The sequence below is a fragment of the Dama dama genome, chromosome 6, assembly GCF_033118175.1.
Source record: "Dama dama isolate Ldn47 chromosome 6, ASM3311817v1, whole genome shotgun sequence".
Classification (NCBI taxonomy): Eukaryota; Metazoa; Chordata; class Mammalia; order Artiodactyla; family Cervidae; genus Dama; species Dama dama.
Genome location: NC_083686.1, coordinates 21,884,358 through 21,907,628, shown reverse-complemented (window position 1 = coordinate 21,907,628; position 23,271 = coordinate 21,884,358). Strand labels below are relative to the sequence as shown.

Genomic DNA, 23,271 nt, shown 5'->3' with positions numbered 1-23,271 from the left:
AAATGACCGCTTCCATGTTAAGTCCCTTCCATCCTTCACAGAGCAGTCTACCAACTTTCCATTCCATTACCTAGAAACTTTAAAACTTTTAACAATATACACATTACCGCACAGTTGAACCATTCATGTTTCATCAATTTGGGTTTATATGTTTATTTTGGAATTTTTCAACTACCCCTCAGAAGTGTTGATTTCTTAGGGGCAATATCATTTCTCCCTCTTTAAAAATATCACGGTGCCTAATAAAGTGCTGTGAAAACAACAGATACTAAAAACATGATTGAAAGTGAGTTGAAGGAACTAGTTGAGAATGTTTGCAAAGGCTCATAGCCAACCTCTAAATTTATTTTTTTTTAATGGAGAAAAAAGATGCAAATGATAACTGATAAAAGATTTCCATGAAAATAAAATATTGCTAGTTCCAAAGAAAATGAAGTATCAAATTTCTCTTTTGACCAATAAAGTCCAAGAGCTAATGAACTCAAAGACAGATGGGAAAATATAAGACCATGATAAGTTTCTTCATCTGGGAAATAAATTTGATTCACTACAGGTCCTTTCCAAAATGAAAATTCTAAGAGAACAATAAAGACAAAGTATGTATCACAATACTTCCCAATTGGTCTTTTGCTTCTATGCCTTTACATAATTAAGTAGGCCCTACGTCTACATGTATTTGTATTCACCTTATTTCAGAAAAGAACATTAGGGTTTGTTTTTCCAATAATGTGTAATTAATTGTATGTATGACTAAATGCATGACTTATTATAAATTTAAATTGATTTTGAAATCCTGGTAAGTATACTTTATACATTGTTCACAATGGGAAAAAAAAACCCTTAAAACTCTGCATAAATAAAAATTTGATCTTGTAGATTAAGAGACACAACCACCACCACAACAAATAACAGCACTTTCAGAAACTGAAACACACCCAAGGCTCATCGGTGCGCTCTTAATACTATTAACAATAACCACATTTTATTGGTGCTGGCATATGCCACACACCCTATATTTTTTTCATTTTTGTAATAGTGCTATGTGGTTACTATGCTTATTTTAAATATAAGGAGAGGGAGGCTCTGAATTCAGTAACTTGTCCAAGGATATATAGAGAAAACATTAGAATTAGCATTTAAACCCAGGACACTGGTCCACCTACCTCCAAACTCCGGGTTCAACTTTCTCTGGCACATGACATTCTCTTAAAATAAGGTTTGATTGTCAAGGGAAAGGGTACAGGAGAAAAGGTTTAAGATGTGTTGAGAAGAACATTACTTGGTGGGATGGATGGCTGATTAGATAGATATATGAATAGGTAGATAAGATAGAGATAGACAAACAGATACAGATCAATATTTACAGTAACTATATGAGACAGATGCCATCATCCTCATTTTATAGGGACGTAACATTTTCATTCATATGCCCAACATCATTGCCCTAGAAATGTTGGAACAGGAAATAAATGTTGTGTGTGTTTGATGTTTCTAAATGCTCCGTCTCTCCATTGTACCACACAGCCTCATAAGGAACAAAGAAGAGTGAAAATAATCTGAAGTCATTCAGTCCAAAAGCCAAAAATGGCAAAAGTCTGTGTCCACTGATGTCCCTACATTTCAGTAAAATTAGTGCAGGAGAAAAGGAAACCTGATTGTTAGTCCAAATACATTAAAAATAACAGTCATGAGAATCCCATTCTTGTATTAAATAGTGGAAGAACACTCATCTCAGAAAAGGATGTATTCGCATGCACCATATTTTATGAGAATTTGCAGATTTTAAAAGGCATAATATTGCCTAGTTGCCAGGATTTTTTCTACTTAGCATCCTTCAACTCGATATTGAAGATTCTGGAAAACACTTTCACCACTTTATGAACCATATGCAGAGTTTGATTCTTCTCCAATTTTTTTTTTTCATTTGTTATTATCATCATCAGAAAGGATTACATCTCATCTACTTAGCTGCTAGAATGAAGATTTCAGTTTGGAGGAGAGCCGATTAAAAAAAAAAAAGTTAGCTGCTTCAGGCAACAGTCCTTTTGATCTGCTCATTAACACTTTTCAAATGTTCGAGTGATGTGGGCATTCTTTGCACTAGAAAATGTCAGCACTGGAGCCTGCAGCCAGCTTGATGCAATCATATGTTCCGATATTCAGAAAAGAGTGAAAAGAACTGTCAACAGTGAACTGCCTTGGATTTGAAAAAAAGATACTGTGTAACGACTGTAGATCAAGTAGTATTTCAGAAGTGACTCTTGCCAGTGACAGAAACAAATGTCCAATATTTCAGCAATGTCATCTAAGCACCTAAGGGTCCACAGACTTCAAGAACTCATTCTTAGTGTGTACGAAAACTTGTTTAAAATATATGTGGGATTTCCTTTCACTCTTCCCTTTCTTTTTTGATAAGATCATAGAACAAGTGCAATGCCTTTCCTCTCATGAATACAAAGTTCTCTGACATTAGTGTTTAGGAAATCCTTTTCCAAATCCCACAAAGTGAGTTGCTTTCAACAATCAGACCAAGATATGGTCGGGTTATCTGCCTACCTTTTCTTTCCTCCTTGACAGACTCATTAATGTTCAAAGAGACTGCTTTGAATAAACAAATAATAGTGGGAAGTCCAGACAATAAATAAAATTTTAAATGCCTAATGAGGACTGGGAAGAACAATGTGAGAGTGTGCTTTGAAGGGTTGGGGAGCATGCATGCTCAGTTGTGTCCAATTGATTTGCAACCCCATGGACTGTAGCCCGCCAGGCTCCTCTGTCCGTGGAATTCTCCAGGCAAGAATACTGGAGTGGGTTGCCATTTCCTTTTCCAGGGGATCGTCCTCACCCAGGGATCAAACCTGCGTCTTCTCTATCAGCAAGCATATTCTTTACTACTGGGCCACCTGGGAAGCCCCATGAGAGTGTATTCTCCTGGAGTTAAGTAAAGGTACTGCCATCAAGGTAAATAAACTAAGACCGGGAAGACTGTGATACCGTTTTGTAATGATGCTCTGTTGGAAAACATCACGATAGAACCAATAAGCACTAACATCACACTATTTCAAAGAGGCAACCAAACATAAATCATTTTAATTAATGGTACAAGGAAGGCATACTAAAATTTAAATTCCTTCTATTTTATTGTGCATTCTTAAAAAAAAAAATCAGGCTGCTCTCAAAGTAACTCAATAAAGGCACCAAGAGCCCTCCTCAACAATAAAAAACAAGTGCAATGTAGAAGCATTATTACTATTTAGAAAGAACAGCACAGCTGTTGCTGGCTAAGAAAATGATTCTATATAGCTCTAGTCAGATATATCCTCATCATGAAAGCCCAGCTTACTTATAAGTAAATTGGGCTTTAAAAAGATAACTTTTTAAAATGGTGTTTTAAAAAGATTTATGAGATCTTTATGCAATGTCTTAAATGTACTGAGGAAAAATGAGCTTGTAGTTTTCCCCTGTGGAGGGAGAACTTTGGCCAAGGACACTAGAGCAAAGTGAACATTTATCATTTCCAGCATATTCAGATATTTATTTGCAGCTGGATAACACACTCTAATTGACAACACTCCAGAAAGTCTTTGTTTGCCACCTCATTAGCCTTACATCTGTAATTTTGCAGAATGCCCAGTTCTTCCAAGTGATGCAACTACAGGACGCTCAGTTCTGCTATGCTGGTAGTAAAACAAACCTGCCATAAACTCAACACATCTTACGAGTTAAACAGTGATGTAAAGAGCCGTATTTTCTGATATCTCCCTCATGATTCAGTACATGATTGTTAACTTCTCCCCTTTTTTAATCTAAGGAAAAGGAAGGATGCTGCTGACATCTTTGTTATAGAAAAGCAGTTGTAAAGGATGGATGTGAGGTTATTCAATGAGTAGGAAACAGAATCATAAACAGGTTGTGAGAAATAACTTTATACAAAAATGAGAACTTCCCCCCTGATGGAATAGTTTGCAAACTCAACATACTCTATAGTTCGCTAATGATAACGCCTAAAAATTCCAGCTTTGCATGAGGGTTCTGCTATTATTACTACTATTACTACTACGAGAGAAAGTTCTCCAAAGATATTGATTTAGATCCTATTTGCCATGGAAAACCTAGGCACACAGAGGACACAAATCTGCAACATTTTAATCTGTCTTTAATGATATCACCTGTTTCTTTTATCCTTGAATATACTCATTAAATGAATTGAAAGATTTAACATTTTAAAATAGTCTCATGTTAAAAGCATCATTGGTAGCCAGATATTCTATCTGGGGAGTTTTTTTCTAACCTTTTTTATTCTATGTTCCTCTATGGCAATCTGATTATAGGGGACCAACGAACCCCTTCCTAGACTAAACAAGCTAAATTGAAATACACAGGATTAAAAGGAATCCAATTGTATTGAAATGTAACTGTCAAATCTACTTTTAAAAACAAGAAACCAGATCTGTGAAACAGAAATACTATGTGCTTCTTTATTAATTCATCAAATAATGAAATATAATAATAGGTCCAGGAACTATCATGATTTCTTAAAGTTTAATTAACTTACAATAGTTTCGCATGTATAGAATAGTGGTTCAATATTTTTATATCATAGAAAGTTATAACAATACAACTATTTTGCCTGTTCCATACATTATATCCTCATGACTAATTTATCTTACAACTTGTATTCTGGACCTCTTAATCCCCTTCACCCATTTCACCCGTCCCTCACCCCTTCCCCTCTGGCAACCACTTGTTTGTTCTCTGTATCCATGTTTTCTGTTTGGTTATATTCGTTCCTTTGTTTGGTTTTCTAGGTTGCACAAATAAGTGGAAACATATGGTATTTGTCTTTATCTCTCACAATTTTGAAATAGTGGTACATATCTGAATATGAACGGAATTGTACTGGTTTCTACCATCAAACAACAGGCACCCTGAGAAAGCTGACCACAGATCTTTGCTGTCAATGGGTTCTAATAACATATATGTCTTGGATACTTCTTAAAATAAGAAACCTGTTTCTTCAACAAATCCCTGTCACTCTGAAACAGTGAGTAAATTCTACTCAGTATATAAAGCATTACGCATATTTACTTGACAGTTGACCCAAAACAAAACAGAATGGTAATTCTAATTTTAAAGAATGCCCACAGGTTTTCACTGCCACAGAATCACTGCAAACATTTTAAGAATATTTCCTTATCTCCCATTTACAACTTCTTGCACTCCATAGACAGTTTTTGTAATGAGTTGATTCGAAAACATATTATGTAAGAATTCCCCCAAATCAATACCCCTGAGCAGTGATTCCCCAACTCTGGAGAATATCAGAATCACGTAGGGAATCTGTTAGATCTTTAATGCTGCAATAACAAATCACCACAAACTTAGTGGCTTAACACAATATAAATTTATATTCCTACAGTTCTAGATGCCAGGAGTCCATACTGAGTCTTACAACTAAAGTCGGGTGTCATCAGAGCCGGTTCATTTTGCAGGCTCCAGGAGTTTATCGCTCCTTGCCCCCTTCCAGCTCCTGCCTAGAAGCTGCATCACTTTGGTCTCTGCCTCCATGGTCACACTGCCTTCTCCCCATCCGTGGTCTTATCTCCTCCCTCTCATATGGGCACAGTGATGGTATTTAGAGCCAGCTAGGTCATTCTGGATGATCTCCCTATTTCAAGATCCTGAATTTAATCATATCGGCAAAGTCTCACTGACGCTTTAACCTCCCAGCCACCAGGGAAGCCCTCTTTTGCCATAGAAGACAACAATCACGGTTTCCAGGAATTAAGACCTGGATATCTTTAGGGATCATTATTGACCTTACCATAGGGGCTATCCTAAACCATACTGATCCCTGGAAATGTATCACCCAACCGACCTTTCCCCTTAGAGAGAGACACCACAGGTGGAAATCTGACAGCACCTACTCTGAGAGCCTTTCAATTATAGGAGCAGGAAAAAAAAAATCTGGGCTAAGATATAGGTAACACTGTCATCTCTGAGTCATTAATTAGATATCTGTGAAATTTTAATCTCTGAAAAATGAATGGTTAAATTATTTCACAAGATATTTTTTAAAAATATGAAATGATTCAATGAAGAATGTGTGACAGATACGGGTGCCTCTGTTCAGGGTTTTTTTTTTTTTCCTTTCCAGGATTTCTATCTCGATAAGAGCTCCTAAGCATATGATTCCCAAGGAGGTGATGGCTGACATAGTCTAAATGTGCCTGAAAACAGACATTTTAAGCTGTTTAATCATATTTCAGTTGAAAGACTAAATGTTTGCCCCAGTACTTAAAAGACACTCAAACAAAAGGAATTTACACAATACCAAGCTGAAATAAGGACTTCTCTGGTGGCTCAGACAGTAAAGAATAAACCAGCAATGTGGGAAACCTAGGTTCGATCCCTGGGTTGGGAAGATCCTCTGGAGAAGGGAATTGCAACCCACTCTAGTAATCTTGCTTGGAGAATTCCATGGACAGGGGCTACAAGTCCATGGGGTTGTAAAGAGATGGGCACAACTGAGTGAGTAACACTAAGCTGAAATAAATACATTTCATTTCCTATTAAAAAGTATTATTACTGGTAACAGCTGATGGTCAAAGTCCAAAATGATCCCTGATAATTGAACGTTGCTAACAATTAACTAATCATATTCAAATGCCAACATTGTGGAAATATATTCTCTAAACATAATCAAATAAATAAATATCCTGCAGTTGTACTATCATAGTACACCTTCTGTTATACTCAAGATCCTGTTTTTCATAAGGTTACGGTCTCCTTTGACCCTTCCTTTTCACATCACCTCCTCATCTTTCTCTAATTGATTTAGCTTACTTGTTATATTCCGGCTCTCTATACTTTGTTAGAGATACTTTGCTCAGGCTGTATCTTTTTTTTAAATACAAATGTTAATGGTTACACTCCATTTACAGTTATTACAAAACAATGGCCATATTCCATGTGTTGTGTAATACATCCTTGTAGCCTAACTTATACCCAGTAGTTTGTACTCCCCACTCCCCCCATCCCTATGTTGCCCCTCCCCTGCCCACTGCCATATCTAAAGCGCACCATCTATACTGGCTTGTATTGCCATAGCTGATGGAACTCAATTGGATAAGACTTAATCCCCACCGGGACCAGATCTCAGCAGCATGTACAGCAAGGGAAGCTTCTTTCAGGGGATCAGTGATCAAATATTTCCAGTGTTTTCTCCTCATCCCTAGGGTGAGTTCAAACTTCCTCAAAGACATAGGAGGTTCATGCCTAGATCCTAAACCATCTTCCACCACTCCTTTCCCTGGCATGCTAGACCTCAGCCTGGGACATCTCAAAGCACGCCTGAATAACTTATAATTCCACACACACTTCATAGGAAATGTCCCTCATCAACTGCCAAAGTCTTGTTCAATATTCAAAATCAGTTTGGAATTGGCAGCTCCACCCAGTTTCCCTGAAACAATCCCTCAATTCTGGCAAATCCCTCTTTCCTTTGTGTTCCTGACATGTGTTGCTCCTGGGTGTAATCACGAACCTCCATTCTCACTATTAAAATATGAGTTTCCATATCATATGGTAGTCATTTCTGAACCCCTAATTCCAAGCCCAGTACTGGCTCAGATTACTAAGGGCTGAATGCAGAATTTTGCCTCTACTTTCTCTCTGCTTTTAAATCTGTGTTTTTAGGGAACATTTGTTCTGCTTCATTTATGTGCTCAGTCACTCGGTAATGTCTGATTCTTTGTGGCCCCGTGAACTGTAGTCCACCAGGCTCCTCTGTCCATAGGATTTTCCAGGCAAGAGTACTGGAGTGGGTTGCCATTTCCTACATTTTCTTCCTGACCCCGGGATCGAACCAGCATCTCTTATATCTCCTGCATTGGCACACGAGTTCTTTACTCCTAGCACCACCTGGAAAGCCCAATTCATTTATTTTTAGATCTAAATGCAAGTTCATACTCAAGACTAACTGCTCTGTAGTCTCTATTTCTAAATGTAAAATAAGGATGATTCTCTCTATTAAATAAGTTGCAGAAATTAGTAAGCATTCATGATGTTTCTGTATATAGGAAGCCCTCCTGACATCCTAAAAACACACCTTAATGGTGTCCTGCATAAAGTCTGCACCCTGCATAAAGAAATATAATTCCTGATTCCCAATCTGCAGAGTTTCAGGGATGGAATGGATCTATTCTCACTATCTGATGATCGAATCCCCTCTATAACATCCCATGTGACAGTGAAGACTTCATTTGATTACATCAAGTGTTGTGAAAAAAAAACTGCCTGCCAAGCAAGAGACTTGGGTTTGAACCCTGGGTTAGGAAAATCCTCTGGAGAAGGAAATGGCAACCCACTCCAGCGTTCTTGCCTGGGAAATTCCATGGACAGAGGAGCCTGGTGGGCTACAGTCCAAGGGGTTGCACAAGAGTCAGACACAACTTAGCAACTGAGCGGGCATGCAGCAACCTCACAAAGAAGCCCAGTTCAGTGTTCACTAGTGTCCTTTTAAAAAAACCATACACTTTGACACTTTTGAGCCCTCTGGTCAATAGTAAATGAAAATGCAAAGTAACAAAAGAATGAAAACCATCCCTGTGAATTTTAAATTAAAAAAGTAAGGAGTACAAATCACATTAAGGCACCTTTTTGCTTTTTAATTTGAGACGCAAGAAAGTTAGCTCGTCTCAAAATCACCATATCTAAGATAATGAAGATTACAACAGGAAACTGGGCATAAATTGCTATGGCAGGAAACTGATTAGTTCAGCAGAGACAGGATGCTTCTTGTCTCTGCTGCTGTCTAAATTAACTCTGTGCCTCCTCCGTGGCCAACTGCTCTGAGATAAAGGATTGTGAAGTTGCCTCATGAAAGTGGACTGATGTACAATGAATAATAAATGTAGAAGTAATACAAAGCACTGCCTGAAGTTGCAAGGAGAGGAAATCAGTCAGCAAGGGTGACAGGGGAAGAGTCAGTCTAGTAACATTACATAAAACACTACTGTGATCCACAAAACATAAAGTTCAATATAATGTGCTGATAAGAAGAGGATACCAAAATAGGCAGTAGGCATGCTTTGAAGGAGTGCTTCTTCAGAAGAACCTTTTCTATGAAGCCTGAACAATCCAAGTTATATTGCTTGAAATGTACTCAGAGTTCCACCTTGTGACAGGCAGAATAACGGCCCCATAAAGATGTCCACCTGCCAAAGCAGGAGATGCAAGAGATGGGGGTTCGTTCCCTGGGACGGGATGATCCATTGGTGAAGGAAATGGCAACCCACTCCACTATGTTTGCCTGGAGAACCCCATAAACAGAGGTGCCTGGAAGGCTACAGTCCATAGGGTCACAGAGTCAGACACAACTGAGCAACTGAGCACACACACACATACAAGGATATCCACACTCTAATTCCCTGGAACTGTGAATGAGCTGTCTTCCGGGACCAAAGAGACCTTGCAGATGTGATCAGCGTGAAGGATCTTGAGATGGGAGATGATGCATGCATGCATGCATGTGTGCATCAAGGTGGGTCCAACCTCATCACATGGTTCCTTGATATTGGAGGTCCTTTCCCAGCTGGGTTTGGAGTCAGAAAGACATGTGACTACAGAAGAATGGTGACAGAGATGCAGCATGCCTGGCTCTGAAGCTGGAGGAAGGGGCTTACTAGACAAGAATGGAAGGAGCCCCTGCAAGCTGCAAAAAACAAGGGAGCAGATCCTCCTCTAGAGCATTAAGAGACGAATGTATCACTGTCGATACTTTTCAGCTTAGTTTAGCCCAGCAAGACCCATGTTGGATCTGTGATTACATAACTGTTAGGTAATAAATTTGTGTTGCTTTAAGCCAGCAAATGTGTGGCAATTTGCTACAGTAGCACTAGAAAGCTTGTGTATATCCATGTTCTTTCAGAGGTTTTACTCAAGCATGAAAAATGACACAACCTCAAACCAACTGTCATAACTTCAAAGTGACTATTTCACAGATACCCTAACATTTTCATGTGACTTATTTCTAAAATGTTTTTCCAAGAGGCAAACAGAAAAAGTCCTGAAATAGTGTATCTTTCAAAGTGATAATGAAACATTCAATAAGCAATGAAAACAAAATAAAACAAACCCAAAACCTGACAGATTATCAACCCCTCTCAATGAATCCAGTAGAAAATATCATTCAATTTACGTGAAATTCTTTTGTACTTGAGTGGGAAACCCTTTATCCCTATCATCATTCCTACCTTCTTCTTCTCTTCTTCCCCTAAACCTGATTTTGAAGTGCTTCCTAGAAGTTTTATAGTAAACATTTATTAGCAGGCATGAATAGAATTTCTTACAATGATTAAAATATATAACTATTAAAATTCAATTTGCTAATTGAAACTTTGCTGTTGTTGAGCAATGTGGCACTGATTCATATTTCAGCCGTACTTTACACCTTGATGCTAAAAAAAAAAAAAAGAAGAAGACTGCAAATCCTTCTTACTTACCACTTTGCAGCAAAGGGGCCAAAACCACCACATCAGTCCAATAGCCAAGAGCAGCAGTAACACCAAAATAGCAATGAGGGCTGCAATCCCACTAGACTGGAGGAAGCCGAAAACAAAAGCAAGGCGGTCAGCAAAGTTGACAGTCAAATCCCAAACATGTACTTTTGAAGGAAACACCAGAAAAAATGACAGGAAGCATCATAATATTAAACCAGACTGCTAATATATTCCTTTACATTCTTTAAATTGTATAAATTATCTTACTACTTATATACTAATTACATTATATCCCATTTTATTATATTTACATAATATACTAAATATAATCTATTTGTATTAAATTTCCTCACATTATACCTTATATATATTATGTTAAGATAGGCAAGGATAAGTATAAAACCCTCCCAAAGTGTTTGAAATTATACCTTAAAGAAAAAGAGGGAAAAAATCACAATTTGGAGTTGTGTGAATGGTCCTGTACTGTATCTGCTAAGTCGCTTCAGTCAGGTCTAACTCTTTGCGACCCAATGGACTGTAGCCCACCAGGCTCCTCTGTCCATGGGGTTCTCCAGGCAAGAATACTGGAATGGGTTGCCATTTCCTCCTCCAGGGATCGAACCCATGTCACTCTCCTCTCTTGCCTTGGCAGGCAGGTTCTCTGCCACTAGCACCACTTGGGAAGCCGCATGAACAGTCCCTATGCCCCCTATCTTATGTCTTTGGGAAAAGATTATTCTGGTTACAAGCACGATTACCTCTAGGCAGAATTTATGCAGAATTTCCCCAGACTTTTTGATGATGGAGCATTATTTCTTCATACACTTAAATGGCAGGACAGGATGAATACCAAAGCTCACCAAACAGGTGACAAACCAGCAACAACGTTCTTGTTGGCAAGTGGTACACACGTGTCAACGAAAGGATGCAACGGTATGCATTCGGATGTCAGAAGATCACCCACGGCAGTTCAAGTGCTACCCACTCACAACCTACTCACAACCACAAACCACACTGGTGTTGTTACGCTTCCTAATGACGAGCTCCTCCAGCCCTAACACCTCTGTCCTGGGCTCAGCCCCTACCTGCTTCATCTACCAACTACCTATTCATCCTACAGGGCGTAGCTAAAGCCACTTCCTCAGGAAGCCTTCCTTGTACCTTCTGACTAGAAAATACCCCTTCTTACTTTACAAGGCATGGTTCTCTGAACCTTAAACTTCAGCACTTAGCACAATTTATTTATTTGATTTGCTTATTTATTTCTGATGAACTACAATTATTATTTGTCTTTTCTATATTCACTATGAGTTCTAGGAAGGCAGGGCCTATTCCCAATCTACTTATCCAGGTATACTCCAGGCCTGGTATGTAGAACTATTTACTAAGAGAATGAACTCCAAATAAATGAGACTCCAAGAGCCACAAACATGAAATGAAAGTTGCTCAGTCATGTCCGACTCTTTGCAACCCCCTGGAATTCCATGGAATACAGTCCTTGGCATTCTCCAGGCCAGAATACTGGAGTGGGTAGCCTTTCCCTTCTCCAGGGGATCTTTCCAACCCAGGAATTGAACCCAGGGCTCCCACATTGCAGGCAGATTCTTTACCAGCTCAGCCACAAGGGAAGCCCAAGAATACTGAAATGGACAGCCTTCCCCTTCTCCAGAGAATCCTCCCAACCCAGGAATCGAACCAGGGTCTCCTGTATTGCGGGCAAATTCTTTACCAACTGAGCTATGACACAAAGAAGAGTATTTACTTAATTTTTAGCACAGAGATCAATTTTCCAAGAGAACAAAGTGTCTCTTTCAAATGCTTACTCTCTGAGATTCCCCAGTAAACATGTTCTGTTTGTGTTTTTAATTTTTAAAGAAAAGACTTCAAGAAAGGGAAAAAAAAAAACCTGTAAATAAATCAATACATTCTGTCTGGGTGGGAATGTGGGTCTCCATAAGGTAGGTTTTCTGAGATACACACTCTGTCATTCAAAACAAATAAGAAGTACAAGCCCAGAAATCAAAGCAAGACTCACATTTATCCCAAAAGCTGATAAAGAGAGAGCCTGGAGCTGAAAGAACCTACCAATACTCATCTTAGAATGGCCTTGCCTTACAAGTATTAGTCTGGAGGTCTAATTTTAAACAAACTGTTTAATTTTTAGGGGACTCTGTTTTCTAATCTATACAATAATAAAGTCAGTTGTTCCCAAAGCATGAAATTCTTTGTGGCAAAGTGATAACCAGGATATCTCTCTTAGAAAAGCACTGTGCACATTAACATATTTTTAAAGCTCTAAATGGTTTTGTAGTAGGAAAAAAAAGTCCAACTTAGATCAGCACAAATCAATTTTTTTCTCATAACATTATCAATATCCTACAGAACTAGGATCCCCCAGTATCCATTTGGGGAAATGTTAGGATTGATCAAAAAGTGAAAAGACTTTTGGATGTTGAAGTAACAATGGTGCTGTTATTTAATTAGAACATTTTATGATGGAATTTGAATTGTAATGCATAATAACTTATGCACAAAGAGATAATGATCTTTATGTAGACATGCTTGACTGCTCACTCCCTCAGTCGGGCCTGATTCTTTGCCACCCCCATGGACTGTAGCCTTCCAGGCTCCTCTGTCCATGGAAGTTTCCAGGCAAAAGAATACTGGAATGGGTTGCCATTTCCTACTCCAGGGGATATTCCCAACCTAGGGATTAAACTTGTGTCTCCTGCATTGCTAGACGGGTTCTTTACCACTGAGCCACCAGGGAAGCCTCTTTATGTAGATAGTTATTTATAAATAATTGAAGAAGAGAAGAGAAGGTAGTTTGCAAAAGTAATAGTTTAAGAAGCATTAGCAAAATATTCTTTGTATAGCTTATCAGAAAAATCTTGAAATATGAGTCATAGTTTCCCTGTATCATCTGTTAGTATATCACAGTGTAAAAAAAAAAAAGAGAGATTACCATACAGTGACTTGGAAACTATCTCCAAACAAATCAGTTTTCAAAGACACTGATTATTAACTGCATTTCAATTTTAATAAATCCACTAAAAAAAACTTTTAAAATAATTCTCAGGGCAACATAGACCATAAAAACATGCACTGACTTCAGAAATTTTAGGAGAAGATTAACAATCAAGTATATACATGAACAATGAAAGCCATCCTTTGCTTTCTAATTTTGCACCTGGATATAAGAGGGAATAACCATACAAGCTATTTATATAACTGATGTTAGGTTGCAAATTAACCAAAACAGACACCACCAAAATATCACCTAGAATCTTTGACTTGTCATGTAATCTATTTTCAGAAGACAACAAAAATAAGTACAGAAACTTCACACACACACATACAATCTTCATAAAGCTCTATTATTTACTATTAGCCCACTCTTAAGGCACTTGAAGATGCTACTACATAGTATTTACCATAAAACATCAATTTTAATTTTAAGAAATGAAAAGACATGCAGTCATCTAGTAACTTCTTGATGTACAATTTGATAGAATTAAAGTGCAAACTCAATGCACCAGGCCCGAGCACTTGTCTCATGCATCCAACCTGGGCTGGTGATCTGTTTCACTCTAGATAATACACATGTTTCGAGGGATCGGGTAGAGAGGGAGGTGAGACGGGGGATTAGGATGGGGAATACATGTAAATCCATGGCTGATTCATGTCAATGTATGACAAAAACCACTACAATATTGTAAAGTAATTAGCCTCCAACTAATAAAAATAAATGGAAAAAAAAAATAAAGTGCAAACTCAACATATATTTATTGATGTAGCCTAAAGATCTAAGTCAGCGTCTTGCAGATAGAAATTTGTGTGTGTGTGTGTGTATGTATCAGTGAGAGAGAGAAGATAAATACATTATAGAAAATGTTCAGGTAATTATCTAAGTTCTCTGTCCTCAAAACCTAAGGAAGTAATTCAGAGCACACATCAGGATACTTATGAAAGCACTTAAAGTGCATCTTTCTACGTGGAATTCCAAACATTCATGAACAAATCATGCAATGATTACACTAAGCTCTGAAATCTGACAAACAAGAATATAACAGGAAAAGAATGTCAACAGAATACATAGAAAACTCTGATATCTTATGGGAGACATGTTGTCAAGTGTGTTAAATTCATGATCCCACCTTTAAGCTCTTCCATAAAATACCCCCAATCTGTGACTGTTCATGTATGGAGTGAACACAACTTTTCCCCCAGACCTTTCCGGCATGAGGATCAAGCCACAGCGTGTCCATGGAAATGGCTTACCATTTGGCTCTGCTCACAAATTCCAAAAGGGTACTACGAACATTTGTTTTCCCCTTTTCTTAGAATTCAAATCCTATGTTCAGAAATAAAGACATGAAACTAGAGGGTGTGAATATGCTACAAGTTTAGTGGTTAGTGTTTTTTTTTTCTTTCTACAAATGTGTCATGAGCAGGAAATTCAGAAAATCATACTGACAGAATATAAAGTAGATGGGCTAGCCATGACAGGCAGTCAAAATTCTTGCATTTTCTTTCAAAAATGTCCCTGTGAGGAACACTCGCAAAACACTGTGCACCTCCAGATGTAAATATCATTTCATATAATAATATTATCATCTCAACTGATTCTGAAGATTAGTATACAAGAAAACTATGAAAATATACACTTTCCACAGACCTACAGACTTCATCTTTATCATATTTAAGTTAAGCATGATGGAGAACAGGTCGCAGTAAGCAAAGAATTGAATGCAACTGGAACTTGCCATAAACACTTCCCTGGATGTCCCGGTCCCAGACATTAGCTCAGTTAACTGGATACAAATCCAGGCTTCCACAGTTCCTTTGTTTTGATTTGCCAGAGCTGTTATCAGAACATGAAAGACCTCAGCAATGAAAGGGAAATAATTTCATTGTTCAGATAACTTTATAAACAAATTAAGAAAAAAGGTCAAACACATAGACTTCAGTGCTCTGAGCAGATGCTGTAATGCAAAGTGCAGACTTCAAAGTCAGATGAAAGCAGATCTGATTACACAGAGATCTGTATCATAGGGAGAAACTAAAAGCCTCTCAATTCTGTTTAGGTGTAAGGCTGTTTAAACAGTAGAAAGTTAAAAAGCTGCCGAAGCTATGTTGTGCAAGTCTTCATGAAGCCCACAGGTTAGAGGGACAACCCTCGAACACACAATCATAAATGTGAGGAGGACAGAAAGCCGGTACAATAGAAACAGGCAAAGAAGGAACTAGCCTGCACTGGGGTTCTCAAAGGACCTCCTGGGAAAGTATGAGAAAGCCCGGAAGAAGCAGGGGTCTAATAAGTGGCTTCTTGCAAGGACAAGAAAAGACAACTTTGGCTGGAAAACAATCTGAGGGGACCTGAAGCAACTGAAGAAACTAATGAAACACAAATTTCTGGAAAGCAGGAATCCTCTTTATTACAGAGAGAACTGGCCATTTATTGGGTTAATACCTAACAAATTTGTTGGATGACCTTCCAAGTGGCTATCTGTTGGATCAATTCTTCCTAACTATAGTTCTGAACAAGTAGCATTTTCAGGTATCTACAAAGACAAGTTAGCTGAGGAGGCAAATTAAAGACTTAGTACCTTGGGGCTTCCCTGGTGGCTCAGATGGTAAGAAATCCGTTTGCAGTGCAGGAGACCCAGGTTTGATCCCTGGGTTAGGAAGATCCCCTGGAGAAGTGAATGGTAATCCACTCTAGTATTCTTGCCTGGAGAACTCCATGGAGAGAGGAGCCTGGCTGGCTACAGTCCATAGGGTCACAAAGAGCTGAACACAACTGAGCAACTAACTAACCCAAGTGTTGGTCAAGGCTGTGAAGCCAAAACTTTTTAGTTTCAACTGGGGACAGAACCTTGAGCTTGATTTGGGGTAAAAGGAATATATTTTCTAGTTGTCCTGGACACATTTAGTCTTTTAACTTTACCTGCATCTAATTTCCTTTTCTTCATTCAAAGCAAGCTCTAAGGTACAATGAAAAACTTTACTCTGCCAAACAGATGTGAAATTCTAGTCATTAAAGAAGTATAAAACAAATCAGAGTTACTACTGTACTTGCAAAATAACTACAAGAAAAGAGGAATCACTCAAAAATTTCAAAACTTTGTGAACAGCATGTTGCAATCTATCTAGAAAATAAATAATCACAGCAACCACATTAGAATAAAACAGAAACAGAAAAGGGGAACTAGATCTCTACAACTTCATTTCACGAGTTCAGAGCTTGGGAAAGAAAAAAAAAAAAAGGTCATAAAATAGGTGATGATTTTATTTACTGGATTCTTTTGAAATGTTCCATATCAGGAAGGAGCAAACTACGACCCACAGGCCAAATCAACTCAACAATTTCATAAGAAACCTGGCAAGCTAAAATAAATTTTTACATTACTATATAGCCGGGAAAAAATGAAAGAAAAATATATTACATGAAATTCAAAGGCTAGTGTACATAGTTGGTTGAACACAGCCATGCCCATTTGTTTATACATCTATAGCTGCCTTTGCACTAATGGAAGAGTTGAGTAGTGCAACCGTATTGCCACCAAAGCTGAAAATAATTACTATCTGACCTTTTACCAAACAAACAAAAAAAAATTGCCAACGTTTATCTTACATAAATCAGATCAGGACCTGCTAATGAATGGAAGATTGTGCAACAGGGGCAGACAGACGGGTTCAATTCTCAATTCTAGCATTTACTTGATTATGAAACTGAGTAAATAATTTAACCTCCAGAGTCTCCAGGCTCCCAGTCTCCCCTTTCTTGGGGGTGGTGAAGGCTGAAATCATTTAATATTCTGCACATCAAGCTGTGTGTACCCTACTGAGAGTTAGATCCACTTAACAAGAGGAAGCACCTTCTACTGTGCATATATGGGCAGTAAAGATTGGAGGTGGCTCTCTGTGTTCCTAAGTTTTCTCATCATAATAACAGCCTTCTCTTCAGTGGTGAGAATTAAATCATAAAGTGCTGAGCACACGTGCAGGGCTTAGCACAGTGAAACGTAACTCTTGTTCAGAAAATACATTCTTAGTATATTATTCTGAATCAGAAGAGCAGTGGTTCCAGAGGGGAGAACAAATATCTCTCCCTGCATTTTTAAAAACAGAGACACATTTAGGAGACCTTCTGAGACAAATGAAGAGAATGACTCCCTGAGAGCTTCCCTGGCCGTCCCGTAGTTAAGACTCTGTGCTTCCAAAGTAGGGGACATGGGTTTGATCCCTAGTCAGAGAACTAAAATCCCACATGCTACATGTTCATGGCCAAAATTTTAAAAAAAGAGAGAGAGAGAGAGAACAGATAGCCTAAGTCTAAGCCCTCCTCAGACCCTAAGCTTAAATCTCTTAAGTCTAAACCTTAGGATCCCCACTTCGAATATATAGGTACTGTCATTCATTCCTTTAACAAATAATTTTGGAACACCTGCCTTGTGTAAGCACCAGACACCAAAAGGGAGGCGGTGAGCAAGCCACAGCCTGCAGAGAGAGGCAGAGAAGTAAACAGGAAATTACAGACCAGTGACTTAAGTGCCTTAGTAGGACCAAGCCCAGATGCTCTTGGAGAACAGAGGGGATTCTTTATTTGTGGGATTTCCACAAGGATTAATCAACTGCTAAGGCGATGGTATTTTATTTGGTGTGACTTTCAAATGCCTATGAAGAGCCAAAAACATCATCCTAGAATGAATAATATTACTAACCTAATTATCAATATCTGAATATTTCAAAACATTCCCTAATTATCATACCCAAATATGCCTGAAACATGCTAGGTATCACATAAATACAATGCTCAGTATTTATTATATCATAGTATTACCCACTGTCCTCTTCTATTCGGAATAGAGATGTAATGCACACGTCCACTGGTCCTTTCTCATCAGCCCCAGTCTCACTTTCCATATCGATAAAATGGTGATATTACTACCATCCACAAGGAGAAGAGGGAGGCAGAGGATGAGACGGTTAGACAGCATTACTGACTCAATGGACATGAATATGAGCAAACTCCGGGAGAGAGTGAAGGACAGGGGAGCCTGGCGTGCTGCAGCCTGTGGGGTTACAGTCAGACATGACTTAGCAACAATAAAACCAGACATATTTGAGCTTGAATAAAAATAATGATTAGATCTAATGAGAAAAAAAGAATCATCCCATGATTATGTAAGTAAATTGGAGAAGGAAATGGCAACCCACTCCAGTATTCTTGCCTGGAGAATCCCATGGAGGGAGGAGCCTGGTGGGCTACAGTCCACGGGGTCGCAAAGAGTCAGACACAACTGAGCGACTTAACTAACTTTTTAACTTATGTAAGTAAATAGGTATGCTTTACATCTTAAACTTATACAGTGCTATATGTCAATTATATTAATACAACTGAAAAGAAAAAACTCTCTAAACCTTTGTCTCTACAGAGTTAAGCTCAAGCTCTCATGAACACAGATTTTCTTTCCTTCATTCATTTTTAATAGTGACATCTCTGGGTACTAAAGCTGAAGAACCACAGACTTGTAGGATGAACTCTAAGTTCTTTTTTTTTTCAGGTTGTTGATAATCTGATCTAAATGTTCTATTTCCAAGCTTTCCTTCCACTATTTTTACTCCAACCAAATGTATCTACTTTCAATTTCTTTAATTAATTAATTTTTTATTAAAGTATAGTTGCTTTACAATAGTGATTCAGTATTTTTGCAGATAATATTTCTTTAAAGGCTTTATAAGATAACAGGTATAGTTCCCTGGGCTGTACAATAAATCCTTGTTGCTTATCTATTCAATATATAATGATTTATATCTGTTAGTCCCAGACCCCTGATTTGTCTTTACCCGCTTCAATTTGTTTACTATTTATCTGTAAAATGCTCCCCCACTTCTCTCTCCTTGCTGAAGATCTGCTCTCCTTTCAAGACTCAGCTTATCTAGATTTCTCCATAAATAAAAACTTTTGTCTCATTTTCTTCCCCCTTCATGCTCTACCTCTTAAAGCTTCTTTTTTTTTCCCATTAAAAATCATGTAGAATTTGGTTAACTCTTTCATTCCATACAACAGCTCCCAAACATGCACCTCCAATCCAGACCTCTTTCTAGAACTTCTGACTTGCGTGTTCGGTAGCCTTTCTGATACTTCCCCTGAGATGAAAATAAATGGACATCTTTCACTCAACATTTCCAAAAGAGAGCCCCTCATTTTTTCCCAAAAACAACCCTACCAATGACAACTTATCTTTCTAACTACTCAAGTGAAAAAGCTTGGAACTGTCCTTATTGCCTTTCACAACCACACCTAATCTGTCTAGGTATCCCATAGACTTCACCTTTAAAATATGTTCAATCTAACCACTTCTCACCATCTCCACTGCTATCTCCCTAGCAGATAATGGAGCCACACACACCACCCTGCCCCTCCACTTCTAGATTACTAAACTAGTCACAGAATTGGTCTCTAGGTCTCCACTTTGGCCCCTATCTTGCCAAGTCTGTTTTTGTACAGCAACCAGAATGATCCTGCGACAGACATGGAACCCAAGGCCATTTGCGGCACATTGCTGCCATGCTTGTACCTAAGCCTCTCCTCCAACAACAAAATACAGAGAAACTGTGTGCATGCACAGTTAGGGCAAATTTTGCACAAAAGATACAAAGAGACCAAAAAACCAAACTGCCACTTCTGAAGAGTCAGAACAAAAGCAGGGTACTGCCCTTGCCCCCTGCATACAACACCACCTAAGGGTGGGCACCACCTAAGCCACCCCATTGGCCCAACCCCTGGACACACCACTACCCTCACCCCATAAGAGGGACAAACTCCCTGCCCAGCAAGCAGAAAAACAGAGGAACTTGTTGTTTGTTCTCGTTCCCCGCTGCTGCAACAGGGGCCCCAAAAAAAACCTTGCCTGAATTTCTTGTCTGGCCTCTGATCAATTTCTATTGATGAAGGAGGCCAAGAACCCTGGTGGGTAATAATCCTTTTAAAACACTGTCATACCATGTCATTACTGTGGATGGTGACTGCAGCCATGAAATTAGAAGACGATTACTTCTTGGAAGGAAAGCTATGACAAACTATGTGTATTAAAAAGCAAAGACATCACTTTGACAACAAAGGTCCATATAACAAAGCTACGGTCTTTCCAATAGGCATGTATGGATGTGAGACTTGGACCATAAAGAAGGCAGAGCGCCAAAGAATTGATGTTTTTGAACTGTGCTGCTGGAGAAGACTCTTGAGAGTCCCTTGGACAGCAAGATCAAACCAGTCAATCCTAAAGGAAATCAATCCTGAATATTCTTTGGAAGGACTGACATTGAAGCTGAAGCTCCACTACTCTGGCCACCTGATGCGAACAGCCGACTCACTGGAGAAGACCCTGATGCTGAGAAAGATGGAAGGCAGAAGAAGACGGCGACAGAGGATGAGATGGTTGGATGATATCACTGATTCAATGGACACAAACTTGGACAAACTCCAGGAGATGCTGAGGGATGAGGCAGCCTGCCGTGTTGCAGTCCATGGGGTCACAAAGAGTCAGAAAGATTTGGCAACTGAACAACAACAACAGCCACGTCACCTTCTAATGGCTCCCTGTTTCATTGAGAAGAAAAACTCAAGTCCTTACAATGATTTATACAACCCACTATGATCTCTCCCCTCCTTCTCCTCTCCTCCACCCATCTAAAGCCTCCTCCTCCCCTAGCTGCCTTTCCCTGCACATCGGCTGCCTTGTTCCTCTTTAAGCCAGCCAGGTTCAGTCCCACCTTAGGCTGTTTTAGCTGCTCCCTCCGCATAAACACTCTTCCCTTACATGGTCTTCAAGGCTTACTCCCTCACCTTCCTCAAGTCTTTGCTCAAATCTCTTCTCCATGGAAGTGACTGAGATCCTTTGTTTAATATTACAACATGCCCCCACACTCTCTCTCCATCTCTGATACAACTAATGTCCCTTTTTCCTGAAATCACCTTACTCTTAAACCACCTCGAGTCACATTCAGCTCAGTTCAGTCATTCAGTCGTGTCCAACTCTTTGTGACCCCATGGACTGCAGCACGCCAGGCCTCTCTGTCCATCACCAACTCCCAGAGTTTACTCAAATTCATGTCCATTGAGTCGGTGATGCCATCCAACCATCTCATCCTCTGCCGTCCCCTTCTCCTCCAGCCTTCAGTCTTTCCCAGCATCAGGGTCTTTTCCAGTGAGTCAGTTCTTCGCATCAGATGGCCAAAGTACTGGAGTTTCACCTTCAGCATCAGTCCTTCCAATGAATGTTCAGGACTGATCTCCTTTAGGATGGACTGGTTGGATCTCCTTGCAGTCCAAGGGACTCTCAAGAGTCTTCTCCAACACCACAGTTCAAAAGCATCAATTCTTCAGCGCTCAGCTTTCTTTATAGTCCAACTCTCACATCCATACATGACTACTAGAAAAACCATAGCCTTGACTAGACGAACCTTTGTTGGCAAAGCAATGTCTCTGCTTTTTAATATGCTGTCTAGGTTATTCATAACTTTTCTTCGAAGGAGCAAGCGTCTTTTAATTTCATGGCTGCAGTCACCATCTGCAGTGATTTGGGAGCCCAAAAAAATAAAGTCTGTCACTGTTTCCACTTCTTCCCCATCTATTTGCCATGAAGCGATGGGACCAGATGCCATGATCTTAGACTCCCCTGAAAACAAGCAAGACCTAGAAAGACTTCCTCTTTCTAGGAAGCATACAACCTATAAATTCCAAATGGGTCATATAACTTCAGCATCCCTGTACATGTAAACTGTGTATGGTTATAGGATCCAGATAAAGATCCTATAACCACACTTGAGTGGAAGAGAGGTTAAAAAAAAAAAGAAAACAGCTGGAGGTGCAGAATAGGATGGATGGAGAAAGAAAGCCATTTCAGTGAGGGAACACTGAGAAACCATAAACCACAAATGTTTGTAATCTCAACCACATCCTGAGGGACCAGAAAATATACAAACTGCAACATCCACAAAATCTACAAATTGCAACATGAATTGAAGATGAAAAGGCAGGGATTGAGTGGGGAGGGCCTAGCTATTTTTAAAATAAAAAAAATGAAAACGAGTGTTGAAAAAGAGTTATCCAGGGAATTCAATAATGACCCAAGAGTCCATATGGATGCTGTTTTCCCTGCAATGTTTTTTTACAAGAAGAAATAAACTATCTCTATACAGATAATATTGAGTCGCCTTTTTTTTTTTTTCTGGAGGAAGGACGTCTCTCAAAATAAAAGATCAAAATGTAAAACCATCTCATGAAATCATGAGATGTGGGACAATGTTTAGGTTTGGGATTTTGGTCTTTTGAAGGGCAGGAATTTCTTTTTTTTTTTTTTTTTTGCTCTGATTTATTTATTTTTTACAAAGAAAATGCAATCATAAGATGAACAGTCTTATGTGATCAGTTCCTTTTAATGCTTTGTGTTTTCATGTTCAACAATCTAATATCAAGACTTAAACCAAAAAAATTAAGGAAAACATTGTCTTATCAATGGACTTTACATATCAAAATATTGCATTTTAGGTCCACTATGATCTATGATACAAAACTATCACCTCAATTAAATTATAGCTTCAATATAGTTTCAAGCCAAGATATTTTCAAGCTTTCAAAATCAAATTCCTTACTCATGAGAAAATACCAACATTAAAATGGACAAAATAATAAGCTCACTCATTAAGATGCACTAATAATTTCAAAAACATGATAAATGTCTTAGATTCTACAATGCAA

The 23,271-nt window shown here is 38.8% G+C and overlaps 1 protein-coding gene across 2 annotated transcripts in view; it reads right to left on the bottom strand.

Moving 5' to 3' along the window:
* Window positions 1-23,271, bottom strand: part of ANTXR2 (ANTXR cell adhesion molecule 2) — a 169,317-nt gene that overhangs the window by 81,983 nt on the left and 64,063 nt on the right. For both annotated transcript variants that reach the window (XM_061145723.1, XM_061145724.1), the window contains exon 12: window positions 10,506-10,601. In XM_061145723.1, the coding sequence (XP_061001706.1) occupies window positions 10,506-10,601 (96 nt within the window). The remainder of the gene's footprint in view (window positions 1-10,505; window positions 10,602-23,271) is intronic.